At 46.7% G+C, this 15866-nt stretch overlaps 3 protein-coding genes across 3 annotated transcripts; 2 read left to right on the forward strand and 1 right to left on the reverse strand.

Annotated features, from left to right (window-relative positions):
• Positions 1-651: 651 nt before the first annotated feature.
• EJ05DRAFT_489677 (WD40 repeat-like protein) lies at positions 652-3582 on the forward strand (the record flags this gene model as incomplete). The annotated part of the gene is made up of 2 exons (XM_033745807.1): positions 652-886; positions 944-3582. The coding sequence occupies 2 exons, from the start codon at positions 652-654 to the stop codon at positions 3580-3582; spliced, it is 2874 nt and encodes a 957-aa protein (XP_033596417.1).
• A 3566-nt stretch (positions 3583-7148) lies between these two features.
• EJ05DRAFT_514454 (uncharacterized protein) lies at positions 7149-9478 on the reverse strand (the record flags this gene model as incomplete). The annotated part of the gene is made up of 4 exons (XM_033748530.1): positions 7149-7435; positions 7492-8047; positions 8433-8529; positions 9426-9478. 4 exons carry the CDS (start codon positions 9476-9478, stop codon positions 7149-7151), a joined length of 993 nt encoding a protein of 330 aa, XP_033596418.1.
• A 3207-nt stretch (positions 9479-12685) lies between these two features.
• Positions 12686-14431, forward strand: EJ05DRAFT_489680 (uncharacterized protein; the record flags this gene model as incomplete). Its single annotated transcript, XM_033745808.1, has 5 exons — positions 12686-12689; positions 12745-12863; positions 12914-13298; positions 13359-13586; positions 13632-14431. 5 exons carry the CDS (start codon positions 12686-12688, stop codon positions 14429-14431), a joined length of 1536 nt encoding a protein of 511 aa, XP_033596419.1.
• Between the last annotated feature and the right edge of the window lie 1435 nt (positions 14432-15866).

Consider the following 15866-nt stretch of genomic DNA (forward strand, 5'->3'; position numbering starts at 1 on the left):
CCTGACAGCCTTAGGCATCCTGGCACCCTGAGGGCTGCGTTTCTGTGGTCACGATGGATGATGACTGACTGCCCACACTGTCCAACTCGTGTAGTGGAGGTATATATCTCGTATCATCACTAATGGATTACACCCACAACAACAACAACAACAACAACAACAACAACACGCTGACTTCCTCGCCCTTTTTCACGCTGCGTTCTGTATTGTCCTTTTAGCCTTCCTCTCTCGTTGCGTTGTTTGCTTCCCATAATCTCTCCGAAGCCTCGTCATCCGCCACCCGATAGCCTACAGCCGACAGCCCACCCATAGTCGACCCAACGTCTTGTTTGTATTGCGTCGTTGGGGGCGATCGTGACGGTTCAGGCGGCGGTGAGCCTCTATACCCATCCTCCCGGACCCCTCACGACTTCACAGACGACTGAGCGGACTGGGCACTTAGCATTACCCGGCGTACCCATCGACTGTGTGCTACGTCGTACATATCAAGCGCGACCATCATACAAGCCGATTTCTCCGCTCTCTCCAGCTTTCGTCCGATACTGATCCACCCACCAGCCATACTGGCCAGACTGTCAAGTCTTGTGACGCTTCCATCGTTGCTTTACAAGCAAGCAAACAAACTATTCCACTGGTATTCGACACACCACCATGGCTCAACCCATTCGTCGCGCCAACAGTGGGACTTTCGTCGGCGCACCTTCGTTCTTAGCATCGATGAGGTGTGCTTCCTTCAAAGTCGACGAAGGATATTCAGAGGATACACGCAGCCAGAGCGAGAACGACATTCTTATGCGTTCCGACTCAAGACTGGAGGAAATGACAGAGGCTGACGGCCAAGTTCTTCCAGATTGGCTTCTTAGCATGAATGAGGCTGACCGGAGTGGTACGCTCGTTCCTTGACCTCCGCACACATGCTCATGTGCAACGCTGACGCGCATAGAATTCACGTATATGATTCTACGAACTCTACGAACCTCTTCGATTGCTTCGATTGTGGACCGACTCAATCCGCTCCTACATCTTGATCCTGTCCTGCATCTTCCCCCCGAAGTCACCTCCATCATATTCTCCTACCTTACTCCAGACACCCTGTTGAAGACCTCTGCGCTCTCCAAGTCGTGGCGAGGTCGTGCCCTGGACAGTCAATTGTGGAGATTGCTATTCAGGTTGGAAGGATGGACTGCCGATCCAGCAAAAATGCGAGCATTCGAGGATGAGGAACGGCTACGTCGCTCCGGGCTGCGAGATCGGAAGAGCCGCGTCAGATTCGCAGACAGAGGAACCGAGAGGTTCAGAAGCAAGAAACGTGCGTACGACAGCGGCAAATCCCGCGACGGCCCAACACCAATGACGGTGGAAGAACCTGACATTACAATGGGCTGGGCCGAACAGCATGGCAAGGTAGAAGCCGATGAGAGCCTCAACAACAGTCCTGACCGCATGCAGGACGTCTCGTTCGAGAGCGACCATATTCCTATGCCGGCTGCTTCGACGCCTCTGGAGCCACCTGTGAAGCCCTCGTTACTACTAGATGATTCCAGTGACAATCCAAGGATCAACTGGCATTATCTCTACAAACAGAAGAGACGACTCGAAGACAATTGGAATGCAGGTCGATTTAAGAATTTCCAATTTCCGAACCCTGATTATCCGCAAGAGGCACATACTGAATGCGTCTACACGATCCAGTATTCCGGCAAGCATCTGGTCAGCGGTAGCAGAGACAAATCTGTGCGGATTTGGAACATGGAAACACAACGCCTTACACGACCGCCACTTTTAGGGCATAGTGCCTCTGTGCTATGCTTGCAGTTCGACGACAGTCCACAAGAAGATGTGGTCATTTCCGGAGGAAGCGACTGCCACATCATCGTCTGGCGGTTTTCTACAGGAAAGCTCCTCAAGAAGCTCTCACGCGCCCATTCCGAATCTGTTCTCAACCTCCGATTCGATGAGAATTACCTTATAAGTTGTTCAAAGGATAAATCGATCAAGGTCTGGAACCGCAAGCAGCTCCTTCCTACGGATCCCTGCTATCCAATAGTAACCACGGCGGCGTCTGCTCATTTCCCACAGCATATCATCAGTATGGACCAAGTGCCAGACTTGCAGCGCAATCATATTGAACCTCTGCCGGAGTATAGCTTGATAATGACCTTACAAGGACACACTGCAGCCGTCAATGCGATCCAGATATACGACAAGCAAATAGTGTCAGCTTCCGGCGACCGATCTGTCAAAGTTTGGGATGTGAGGACTGGCAAATGCTTAAAAACCTTTCAAGGTCATACCAAGGGCATAGCATGCGTACAATTCGACGGACGTCGCATAGTCAGTGGATCGTCGGACGAGTCTGTCCGTATCTTTGATCAAAGTACAGGCGCTGAAGTGGCTTGCTTGAATGGTCACAAAAACCTCGTTCGCACAGTCCAGGCATCGTTTGGCGATTTTCCGGGAAATGAAGAAGAACTCGAGGCAGAAGCAAGAAAGGTAGACCGGGAATTTTTCGAAGCTCGAGACCGTGGAATGCTTGGAGAAGATAGTCTGTCCCGCGATCGTCGTCGTATGCGCAATGCAGGATCGAAAGATCCCAAAGATATCTTTGCGTACGGAGCCAAGCTGCCGCCGGGTGGAGGCGGTAGTCGATGGGCTAGAATCGTTTCTGGATCTTACGATGAGAGTGTGATAGTCTGGAAGAAAGATGCAGAGAGCGGCAATTGGGTGGTGAGCAAGATTCTACTCCAGAACGAGGCCGTCAGATCCGCTGGAGATCGACCGCGGAACAGACCAACTCAACAACATCAACAAGCGCATAACCACCCGCATGGACAGACTGGGCAACAGAATCAGCAGCAGCAGCAGCAACAAGGCGGTGCACAAAACGCGGGCAATGCACACAATGCTGTCAACCAGCTTGTTGCAGTGCAAGCCAACTTCCAAGCCCTCGCCGCTCAAGCTCACGCTCAAGTTGCTCACGCGCAAATGCTCGCTCAGCAAGCGCAAGCACTTCATCAACAAGCAAACAATGCACAAGCTGCTCAGGCTGCTCAAGCTGCCGCGAGCAACAATCAAAATGCTCCGCATGGACTCGCCGCCACCAACGCGGCGCCCAATAATGCCACTAATCGCCCCACGGCTCACCAGAGTTCTACACAGCATGCGCCTGGTCAAGGTCAATCAAGTGGCCAACCGTCAAGCCAAGCTCAACACTCCCATAGTCAATCTCAGACTCAGGCTCAGGCAACCCAAAACCAGTCTCACAATGCTCCTGGGACTGCGAGTGCTGCAGCTAGTAATAATGCACCCGCCAATGCACCAGCGCCTCAAGCCCAACCGCATCACCATCATCATAACCACAATCATGCCCACGGCCACGGTCATAATCACCACCACCACCATCATCATCCGCTGGGACCGCTTGGCGTCCAACAGGGCACCAATTCACGCGTCTTCAAGTTGCAATTCGACGCTAGACGGATCATCTGCTGCTCGCAAGATCCCACAATTGTCGGCTGGGACTTTGCAGATGGCGACGCGGACATTATCAGCGCAAGCCAATTCTTCGGCGAGCTACAGTGAATGTGGTTCAGTCTGTTGATATTTCATCCGGGAGGTTTTTGTGAGATAAGGGCAGCACATACATTTTTATTCAGACATGAGGCATCGCATGTTGCATTTTCGCATTGGGTGGGAGAGAGTCTTTGGTATACTTTCATAGCACTTTTTATTTATCTATCACTATCATTATTACCAAGGCCTGTTAGCGCATCATTTTTATTATTATCATCATCATCATCACCGTCGTCATCATTATCATTATAGCAGCATTCATCGACGGGCTTAGTAATCAGTCAGCAGTCAGGTCAAACATTAAAGCGGACGGGAGGCATAGATCTTGTATGTATTCATGTATACAGCCAGCCTTTTTTTCGGAACATGAATAATAAAAGCGCTTTTACCTACTTCATTTCGTTGCCATGTATCGTTCGTCCTCTGCGTTGCGCCCCTGACCTTATATCCATGGATGCATGTGCTAAGCTTCAGTGATACGCGCGCTCTCTCTCTCTCTCTCTCTCTCTCTCTCTCTCTCTCTCTCTCTCTCTCTCTCTCTTTTCTACCTGGGGTTTTCAGAATCGGCTGGGGAGCTTTTAGGGAGGATGGAGAGGAGGGATGTTGTTATTTATTTTTGGCGTTGACAATTGGGGATGGGATGAGGATGGCATGGCATGGCATTAGGATGGGATCTATAGGTACCCGTTTGTCCTCTTCGATGGATCGGGGGGCTTCCGCGAAGGTCGTACTAATTGATGAATGATGAATGGATGGATAGATGAGTGGATGACGATGGGTACTTTCATTTCGGGTATAGAATCCATATGCGGATTTCTTATCGTTGATGATACTGTTTTTAGGGGATTTCGTTGCTTTTAGTGTATGTTTACGGGTGCGTCTCTGTAGTAAGTAGGGATTGGCGGGCTTTTCTTGAACGTCTCCTTTTTGGTCTTTGATGGCGCTTGTGGGGGTATTGGCTATTGTTTTTTTTGCTTCTTGAGCTTGAGCTTGACCTTGGCCTTGCCGTTGTGTTTGAATGACTTCTTAGCGCCTAGTAAGGTTGAAGGTTAGTAGATGTATGTGTAGATAGAAGATATAGATAGAGTAAGTTAGGGCCGGAGTTCTATCATCGGCGGTGTATTTCTATGTTAGGAGGTTCATAGGGGATGGTAGTGTCGAACGAGGTGTAACGGCGGAAAGGTAGGATGGGTATGTGGTTTGCTTGGGGTGTAATATGGTAGAACTTAGGTACCCCGTGCCGTGTAGATGAGTTCAGCAGGCTGGACGGATGTAATACCAGAGCAATTCGGAGTGTGTATATCGGTATTATAGAGGGTAGAAGAGGGGAATGTGGTAGAATATACTGGGTTTATGGACTTTGTAATGTAGCGTGAACTTGGTCGAGAGTAAGCATAAGCGGCCAACCTTCGAGTACACCATCTCAGCAACGGAAGACTCCTTGGAAGTCACAAGTGACCTAGACGCCCATATTGCGTCGTTCCAGAACTTTCGACAAAAGGTCCACACCGCAAGAAGGGCACAGGGCCTGGATAAAGTCATCACGACCGATCCTATCTTGAAGAAACCGACCATAAAGCAGGAGCTCAATGTGATTCGACCTGGACTAGCCAAAGAACGAGTCGTCATCTCGTCAGACGAAGAGGAAATCGACAGTGATTTTGCCACAGATCAGGCGCGCCACATGCCTGCGAGAACCTCCGCTGCTCCAAAAACGACCTTACGGTCGTTTCAGAGAAAGCCCATGTAGGTAGATATAGAGTCTAGGTTCTCTAGAGGGTGTGCATGAATTTGGTAGTGTATAATAGAGCGGAAGGTAGGTGTTCTATGCTATGTAGCTATGCCTTTCAGAGCTAAGCACGGTGAAACTACGATATAGTATACTATATGGATAAATTTATAGCTATTGTTATGGACATGAATCGTAAAGAGCCCGATCCTTTGATGCACAACTCCTTCTTGGACACTGTTGGTTATGCGACGTTCATGCAATCCTCTAGGACTAGTCTCGCGGAATTTGGTGTGGTTGGGATGAGGTGAAGGCTCCTGGAGCGGATACTCATTCCTGTTTTCCTCTGGTGGCAAATTTTCTTTGTTTCCCGATTCCGTGGCTCCTTCCTTTGGACTTCTTTGCAATTCGATACCCTTACGTGTCTTAACGATGGTGACGGTGACGAAACGTTACCTTGTCTGGTATTCTTTTATCCTTTCCGTTTGTCTCACCGTATTCATGAACTCTTTGGCTGAATGTTTACGGAAGCGTCTTTTGTTCACTGAGTCGGGTATTGACGTCTTGGGATTCGGTTTCGGAGAACTGGTACGTTCGGACGTTGGTGTCTTTATGTTTAACTAGTGCTTGTCTTTCTTTCGAAGATGACTAGCTGGTGGTATGCTTTCAGCTACCAAGATGTTATGGATAATGAAGTTGTCATCTCTCTTGTGAAGTATTGATTGATTGATGTAACTACCTACGGATTCCAGCTATCTATGTGGAATCCGGTGTCCCTGGTTCCTTCCTGCTATCTCCATACTATCCTTCCTGCTATCTCCATATCATGTGTCACTTCCGTGACAGCTATAGAGGTTATTTGAATATAGATATCTTAGAGGTTATATTGAATGTTATTCTTTCATATAGACTAAGGGAGTATATATATATTTTAGAAGTTGTAGATAGATTCCTTACTTTAGAGTATAGCGAAACTTGGATATAATAGAGTTTATAGATGAATTTATAACTATAGAGTATAGTAAAAGTTAGATCTTCTATAATAGAGAGATTAATTTACTATCTTATAGGCGGATAGAATTTTAATATATTATAACATATAGAGGAATTTCTTCTTCTTTAGTATAACGAAACTCGGAAATCTTATAATATATAGATTAATACCTTACTCTAGAGTATAGTATAACTTTCATTTCTTCGATTAGATATATACATTTCATTCTCTATAGCATGATAAAACTCCTATATATGATAAGTTATAGATAAATATATAGAAGCATAATATAGAAGGAAACGTAGGTATCTTATCATAGTTGTATAATTTTCTTCTTTTACAACATAGCGAAATATACAGAGGTTATTATATGTACATGAATTTCTTCTTCTGGAGCTCGAAGGAACTTCGATATCTTATGATATATAGATGAATCTAGTTGAGTTTAGTATAGGGAAACTTAGATACCTTATAGTAGATACAGGATTTTCTTCTTTTCGGGAATAAGAGAATATCAAAAGATTACAATATATGGGTGATTTCTCCTCCTAAAGCTCGCCGAAACCTTGATATCGTACGGTTTCAATTCATAAGATCGGTTCTGGAACGACATATATACACCTCGTAGATAAGCTGAAGTAATATCCAAGTGTAGTCCCTTCCTTCATGGACTTCGTGACTGGTCGAATGCTAGAAAAATAATTACATTAGAATTCACGCTCGATTCTGAAACGCTCCACTGGATACCAAATCCGTACTGTCTACAAGGATTAGCAATACCATGAACCAGTACATGTCGAAACACACATCCGACCCACCACAAGGCCACAGTCAAATATTGCTACACACAATCTATGATACACCCCCCTCTCCCTCCTCACCATTCTGCTCCCGCTCCCCCTCTTCTTCTTTCTCCGCCTGGTCGGAGTAGTAGTCCGCCAGATCCAACGCATGAATCTCCGCCTCCGCATGCCACCGCTTCGCCACAGCCCGGAAATACCTTCTCCGCAGCTGCCGCTCCCGGCGCTGCATCTCGTCGTAGTTGCGCTGTCTCAGCATCGGCATCTGTTGCGTGTTGTGTCTGACGGCTACGCCACCGTCAGCTGGTTCGCTGGCTGCGTGCCGCATGATGCCGTGCTCTGTGGGGTGGAGTGTTAGTGTCCTGTTTGGTATGGAGGGGATGCGGTGTCCTTACCTCTGTCAGCAGCGTCGAGTGCTACTGGGCGGTCGCTGCCTGAGCGCGACTTTGGGCGCGGAACGGCAGGATCGTTAGCAGGATCTTCTATCCCGCGCAGTACCACGCCCTGGTACTCTCCTTCTTCTCCAGGATCTTCATCATCACCGTCTTCTTCATCTTCTCCTTCCTCCAGCTCCGGCCCCTGCTCCGCACTCCTCAAACGGCCAAGCATCACGCCCAGATCAAACGCCGTGAAGCCGTACACGTCCCTCCTCACCATGCCCTCGGGCCTACTATCAACGGCAATCCTAATCGCCTCGACAAAGTCCCGTTCGGACGTGAAGAACGTGGTCAGCTGGAACAGCCGGTCGATGACCGTGCGGGACCAGTTCTCGTAGGGGAGCAGGACGTCTGGGACGTTGTTGCTGGCCCGTGGGAGGCGGTTGTGGGTTGCTTTGCGGATGTGGAGTTCGGCGGGGATGACGTCTTGCATGGGTCGGTTGAAGATGGTGTCGAGGTATTGCTTTTTGATGGCGTGTGAGGGTTCGCCGAGGGGGAATGCGGCTGGTGGAGGCTGTGTTTTTCGGAGACGTGAGTTAGTTTGAAGTTTTGAGACTGTGGGTTTTGGGAGAACGGGTGTGAGGGATGTACCATTGTAAATATGGGAGGTGCGTGTGTGGGGTTCAGTTCGAAGATCTGAGTTATAGAAGAGAAATACGAGTATGCTGAGACGATTTTGTCGCACAATATATAGCTTCAAGGATGATTTTACAAAGGCTTTTCTCTCTGTTGGATGTAGTGCTGTAGCGTAGTGGGTGGGTGTAGGCAGCTTATAAGTAGGCAGCGGCAGTCCCAATTGGGTAACAGACGCGAACCTTTACGAGGAATTACAAAACTATATTAACGTCCGTTCTTATAACGACCCGGCTAAGAGGAACATCCAGAGGTAGGGCGCTAACCTTGTGGTAAACGCTCACAGTGTCTGGATACCTCTCAGGGGTACCATGGAAGCTGGACTTGGTAATATCCAGAACTTCACGACTAGGAACAACGAGCCTTGTGCGTGTTAGTCTATATCTATTGCGCGGTAGGTGTGTATGGAACCTGTGTTTCCCTGTTTCTCAGGCGTTGGCTCCACGCGAATTAGAAACACGTCTAGCCCCTGAAAAAGGCGATTATCTCTCCATGGCTTTTCACAATGTAGGGAGTCAGTCATACGTGTTCTTAATATGGCATTTGGAGGCTTTCTATGTTTGTTTGTGTTCCGCGGGCTTCGCTTCGGGACTTCTTTAAGGCCTGCACAGTGGTTATTGGATGCCGCTGCTAATGAGATGCTAACAATGATATCGATATTGCTACTCTATACCCTTGTCGTGACGCTCGGAACTATATGTTATTGTAGACATATACGTCACGTCGTGACGATTGGTCTTCTATCGAACGACTCCTTGTATAAGTGTTAGAGTGTAGCATCCTTGGACACGTTCCCCTTTCTGGTCTCCATGTTCACGCCTGGTAGGCTGGTACTTCACTAGTGCTGAAGCACCATGTACGTGGATTTCATAGGACAATTCCATCCTCGCGGAATCTGCTCCGCCTCGCTTGTACATCTACGTTCATTGTTTACTTCACTAGTGTATGGCACAGGTTGCGTATGACTCGGCGTATGGCTCGGCGTCTATGAAACTTACCCGTCGTGATAGTTAATGGCACCACTAGCGTCTATGAATGAAACTAGTTACATTGAAAGTGTATATACATGAGTCACATTGTGAGATACATGGATACTATACAGAGTGTAGTCACCCATGGCATGATTGAAATCACACAGTGCCGTTACACCCACACTCATGACACCAATCGTCACTGAATGGATCTACCTGGCATAGTCGCTTTTGGGCCTGCTACGAATATGTGTATGTATATATATGATCCACTTCTTACCCACTCACACCTCCACAAAGCACACCATACTTCGCAACCCTACAAGAGTGCCGCGGTTCATGTCTGCTTTCCAGACACACCCATGCCTCTTGGGCTGTGTCGATGATCACACAAGAGATAGCAATGGAACTGTAGTTTCAGCTTATTCAATCTTTGCCAGGATGCTGTGTTCCTCGGTGGTTCGTGCTCTGACATGGTCAGAATCTTAATGGTGGCAGCGATGACGGCGATGGTGATGATCCGCAGCAGCAGTGGCGGGCTAAATAGTGAACGATGATGATGCAGCTGGGCAGCGAGGTGTGTTGGGGATGGGTATCAGTGCTTATGAGGCCTTGGGCACATGAGGGATGTGGAAGCCCCGTGGTCATTGACAGTTGTAGTGGCCAGATGGAACAGTAAGGTGTGTTCTGGTACGAGAAGAGTTACTAGAGTCCCTTATTTATATACACAGCTTAGCGCGGAACGGTGCCTCATGTGACCTTTCATCGCCGACCGGCACGAAACGCTTCCGGGTTGCTATTATCCCAGCAGGTGCTCAGCTGGTTCCTGACAGGATATACAGCTCTGTGAAGGGGGTTGATGGCTTTGTTAAAAGAGAACCTGGTAGACTTGGGCGGATTTCACTGTTTGATAAGGGGAAGACAAAGATTGGGCCACGCTGCGTAGTGTTGGATAGCTTGGTATAAGTTAGTTCTGGCCGGTGTTCGCCGTATGTTTACCTGGGCTTAACTATTTGGATATTATGTCCGAATACTGTAATCAATATATAAAGTTTTGGTCAGCTTGTCCAATACGAGTGCACAGTGGATGAACTATTAAGTAGCAACTAATGTGCCGATAAACGTACAATTAACACCTCAAAACGCGATGATATACACTAACGGTTCGTAGATCGATCCTTGTATCATATTTGCTTTCAGGGCCCCTGATACTGTCAGTCAATCATAACAGCGCAGGGCTCCTTCGTCAATCACCACAAAGCTCAAACATCCGGAGCAAGTGTTATACAAGGAGGTCCAGTATATCGTGAATCAGAAGTTAGACGGTAAAGTCGTGCCCGGTGACTGAAATTCTATCCTAATGTGTCATCTATGCAATTCGATGTCTGTGTTTCGAACATTCACTGACATGTCTTTCTCTCTATTCATAGTACAACCTTCACAATGGCGTACACAGAGGGTATGATCTATCACGCGGAAAGATTCAAGCGCTGTGATCTATCTAAAAGTTGTGTTTCGACCTCTATGTCAGTGAGTCGCACCTGCACGATCTCATTGAATGCATATGGTGGTGCATACTATCGCGGTTGATCTCATTACGAATCTAATTTAGACCAGAGACGGGACTTCACTATCTGCTTATGACCATGAGTACGGTCCGCAATCTATGAGATACCTTAAATGCGAAAAAAACACTCATCCGCTAGTCATAGACGGGGGTGCACGTCAATCCGATATGACCACGGCACAATGCTAGATGAATGACTAGATCGGAATCCACTCGCCAAAGGCAACTAGAACAGGAAAACTATACACACCGATACAAGGTAGAGTGACTGATAACGGAGGGATCAGCTTACGAATGGGTCATCGCATATATATCCGCTTGTGAGTTTACACGTTCTTATGTTATGATTGGCTACTATATACTCATTTTGTCCTCCAACTAAGCCATAGATGATCCCCTGCATCTTATCAAAGATTCCCGCACCGACGATGCTTGCTAGCTTAACAAGATCGAACGACCCGGTCGCCATACGAGAATCAGACGCCCGGCCTTGTGTCTGTCGCCCGACCGCTACGAAGCATATAATCGATAGAACTCCCCTCTGAAAAAAGCAATATAGTCCCAAAGATAGCCGACGGCCGAGCAGCTACTCAAGAAAGAACAACAAACACATAGGCAAGAAGTCAGGATGCTACTATCTGCCGCCTCTTATACAGTATAGAACAACTCGAGCATGGAACAGCTTGATCAATGAGAGAAGTTAGGCCTACAAGGAGGCGATCTGGGGCTTAAGATATTGCATGTAAGCGTAGAACTATCAGGACACCTTCGTGAGGTGTGGTGTAGCTTGGGTCATCTTATTAGTACGCAGCTGACATAGGACTGCTTTCACAATGCCCAGGTCTGCAACCATGTCTCGAGCTAAGAGTCGTTTGACTATAATGACTGACTTCCATTCTTGCCACATGGACGGCTTTGATATAGCTTTCAATTTGACCAAGGCGCTGCCCCTAGCTTGTGCCCGACCAGAGAGAAGTTCTTTCTAGCTCAATATCTTGTAGCACTTTCTAGTCGAAGGTGCTCTAAGAGCGCGATCCATCTAATAATTTACCACTTACGCAGTGTCTAGTGCTGGCAGATTTGCTTACAACTCGGAGGGAACCACAGCTGTTGTTACTTGAAGCGCTGGAAAGGACGTTGTCCATTCGTACACTCTGCTGTTTCTATCACGCTGACTGTGTAGGAAGTCACTACGTGGTAGAGTATTACTCTTATTCACTCGGACTTGTTTGCAGTGAATAAATAGAAAGAACATGTTAAGAGTGTTTTATAGCATTCTGTCTTTCTTGCACGTCCATCTCTGTTCAAGTCAAAACACCTACAATGAATTACGGCGTTGAATCGAATGATCGTTCAACCTCAACGGTGCGTGTTATGTGCATCTCTTACTCGTATCTATATCGGTCTCAAAGTGTTTCATGGTGTACGTCTCTGGGATTTATCTTCAATTTTCACCCCTGAAAACGCGCGGCGGCGATGCCGTTATATCCATACTAATAGTCATAGCTTTTGAATCCATATAGAAGCTGTTTGTTGTAGCCCTAGACATAAAGGAAGGAGAATTTTGTACATTTTACAGAACGCTTTGCATCTGAAAATCGTATTACCATAAGCCAAGGTCGGTCGAAACTAAGTGGTTCCATACAGAAACATAAGAGATATACCGGCACTCTCCTCGTGGTATCTGGTTGTCCATTTTGGACATCCCTAAGTAGCATTGCACTATGTGTCATGGGTGACTTCTCTGCAACTGTGAAACCGTACCGGATGAACCATGGACCGCACATCCGCGCCCCTTTATTCACAATATTAGCGAGATCTAATCCCACCTTCGGCCCGAGGAATATTTCTTGTAAAACTTGGTAGCCTTCTACATACTCAGCCAGATCTATCTATATAAATACTGTAGTACGTCCCAGCTCAACTTCGCCCGTTACATTCTAGCTTTGTATGCATTACACTCTAAACACCTTTGTATAGGATGTGTAAGTATCTAAGAACTTTGCACTAGAAAGTTGAGTTTACTTATCGACTGTACAGATCACGGTACCGACAACATACCCACGTGGAGCAGTAACGGAGCTGCCTTAGCGGATAGATTGGTATTAGAACGTGTGGAAAGGGATTTTACGCATTATTCTGAGCGTATACCTACCATGGTAAGACTGTATCTTCCTACTTCAAGTGCTTCATATCTTATTCTTCGTAGCAACAGGAAGAGTTCCAACGTCGGCATAAGATGGATATCGAACAGCAGCGTCGACAGGACCTCATTGAAATGATCACAAAGGCTTGGAAGATCGATAAGATCACCGAGTTCTTGAGTCCTCAAATGACACCTCGGCGACTAAGGACCCGTAACACTAACCCAAACCGAGATATCTACATGAACGTACAGGAAGACAAGCTAGATCTAGCCTTACTAGAGCTATTGTGTGAGCTTGCAAAGCTCACTACAGGAAGAACTGTAGATGCAAGGAAGATGCTGCTCAAACACTGGGCTTTGAGACATCCTGACAAAGACAACCCCAGGGATGATGAGAATCGAGGCCTTATAATTGAGGATGTCGCTCATGCTCTTAGCGACGCAAAGGGTACGTTACACATGCTCTACTAACCTCGTATATATAGCATAACACTGACATATGGCATAGAGAAAAGTAATCAGAGCAGAGCTATTTTGAATCAAGATGTTAGATCTCTTCCGCTGCCAGTCGAAACTGGGCAGGGCAAGGAGAAAGTGTTTAGCTCTGTAGATGCTGATAGTACAGCGACACCTGTTTTCGGAGGACTAAGCTCTCAAGATCATACGGCAGATGCTACACACAAGCGTAAGACTATTGGATCTGTTTCCAACAGTGATTCCATCCCGTTGAAGCATCGTAAGTTACCCGGATCCTACCAGGAAAAGCATTAACGTTTTCTAGTCGGGATACCTACGGCAGCAGAACCAGTGCCGTTTGACAGACTGGTACCAATACACACATCTGCCAAGTCAATGGCGCCCCTTCATGATCCCAGTCAAGTCGGATCGACGAGAAGAAACGTCGTGGTTGCCACCGGGGTCCCAAAAGGTGGACACAAGACTCCCCAAGTATCGAGCGCGGGGATCAAGAGACAGACGCCCGACGCCCTACAATCAAGCACTAAGGAAGAAAGAACAGACAGATGGATCAGCGAGACACGTAAGCACGCTCCAGCAGCGCATAATGACATTGGTGATGCTGATAAAAGTCCAGAAAAAGAGTCTACGACAGTCATCCACTCTGATGACTCGCCAGACAGCTCATACCAGCCTCCCAAGCCGGTTGGGTCAAGGCGACCCAAGAGGAAGCGTTCCATGCCTAAGGACGTACCCATCTTAGACTCGGAGGGCCCAGCGAGGAAGACAAGGGTGGTAGGAGCACTACACACTCGGTCACAGGGGCCCTGTGACGAGCAGTCGCTAGCAGAGTCCTGGAAGACCGTAGTGGCAGATTCCGACTTCCCCTCCAATGACCTCGCCCCAAACCATGAGCTTGTCCGGTGGCAGTCAGATACTGTGGACATCAACGAGACGCAGCGGGCGTACGCAGCTGCGCACCACGGCGGAATGAGCCTGACGGAGATGCGGATGAGGTATACCCTGGCTTCAACATTTGTAGATCGCATTGATGCCGATCTCAATCGACAGTTCTTGGGACTGTCGATTTATGAGGCCGAGCAAAGGGAGGCACAGGGCGAATAAGTTGACCAAGAGGACAGAATACGTTTCTGGTATGATTAGGACACATCGCATTGTATACATAATACACAGTGTCCAACGTGCGTGCACAGATACATATGATAATAAGTCGTGACATTAGACCGTACCATGTATGACCCTCTTTGAAGTTCGCCGTTTCGATTACGCTTGCGTCTACATTAATCGATCCACGTCCTCTGAAAGTGTTTAAAAATACTAACAAGTTTGTCATTACACGGTTTCCGCTAATCACTACCCCCAGATGATTCGTGTGGGTAATGGATTACTCTTTTTCTGATCTACTTTATTATAAGAGAGAATGTAACCATGTTGTAACGATATAAGTATTTAAGCCTACACGAAGAGGCATCCCTACGTGTCTAGGATACGTTATGGATGCTTAGGCTATTTTCTAGCTCTAGAAATCCATCTACAGAGCTAAATCATAATAAATAGGGAGCCTGAGTCACCCACAAGAGATGTAGGCAATACCATAGTACTTAGAAACCACTATATCAACGAGGCTACTTGAGATTTGGATAGCAGTCTTTCTACGAGTTCTGTTCTCTTGGAACTCCAACGATTAGGTAGAATCTTGAACTATAAGAGTATTCTTTCTATTAAGGCATACAGTAGGTCTAGAGCTAGGAACTCCTACTATCGGTACTAGCGAATACAAGTCTTATATAAATCGATATGCTCCTCATATGTAGGAGTTTCATGATCTGAGAGATCTCTTTTGATTTTTATATTGATACACTTTATGCTGTTGTTCATCGCGTGTATTATCTTTACTTGAAACGACCTTTCACATGAATAAAGATCTGCTCTAGGAGCCATGTATTTCATTGTATAGGTAGTCTTAATGATTGAAGTCTATTGAGTACGATAGAGCGATACATCCTATTCAAAGCTGTGCATTTACAGATTTTCCCGAAGTTTAGACCTGTGATATCAGACATAAACCTTTCAAAAACGTGATTTGACACAGACACGAAATATTTAATATCATGACACCGCCCACAATTAAGTAGTTTATTAGGTGTTAAGCGCTTCTTATTCCATTCACAAGCGAACGATGAACAAGCTCTATTGAGGTTCAACAAGCCGAAAAGTAGTATCCAGTAGTGTTTTTCGTAGTTTTCCGACTCCCAGGACATTGCGATGAGTATATGATGTACCTGAACGAGTGGTTATACTAGTGTCAATAGGTTCAATACTAGCTGGAAATCGAGACGTGTGTAGAAAACTTTGTAGATATATACTATATACTTAAGTCATGAGTTTAGTAATAGTTGTATCTTATGGCTACATTGGGTTAAGACTAATACTATATAAACCAAAACTCGCTATAGAAAGGAATCTTCTGTTAGAGAGCCCCAGATTGAAAGATTCTTCTAGGTTATAGTCCTGGTTTCATTAAAGGCACTCTATTCAC

This window comes from Pseudovirgaria hyperparasitica (genome assembly GCF_010093815.1).
Source record: "Pseudovirgaria hyperparasitica strain CBS 121739 unplaced genomic scaffold EJ05scaffold_18, whole genome shotgun sequence".
Taxonomy (NCBI): Eukaryota; Fungi; Ascomycota; class Dothideomycetes; order Acrospermales; family Acrospermaceae; genus Pseudovirgaria; species Pseudovirgaria hyperparasitica.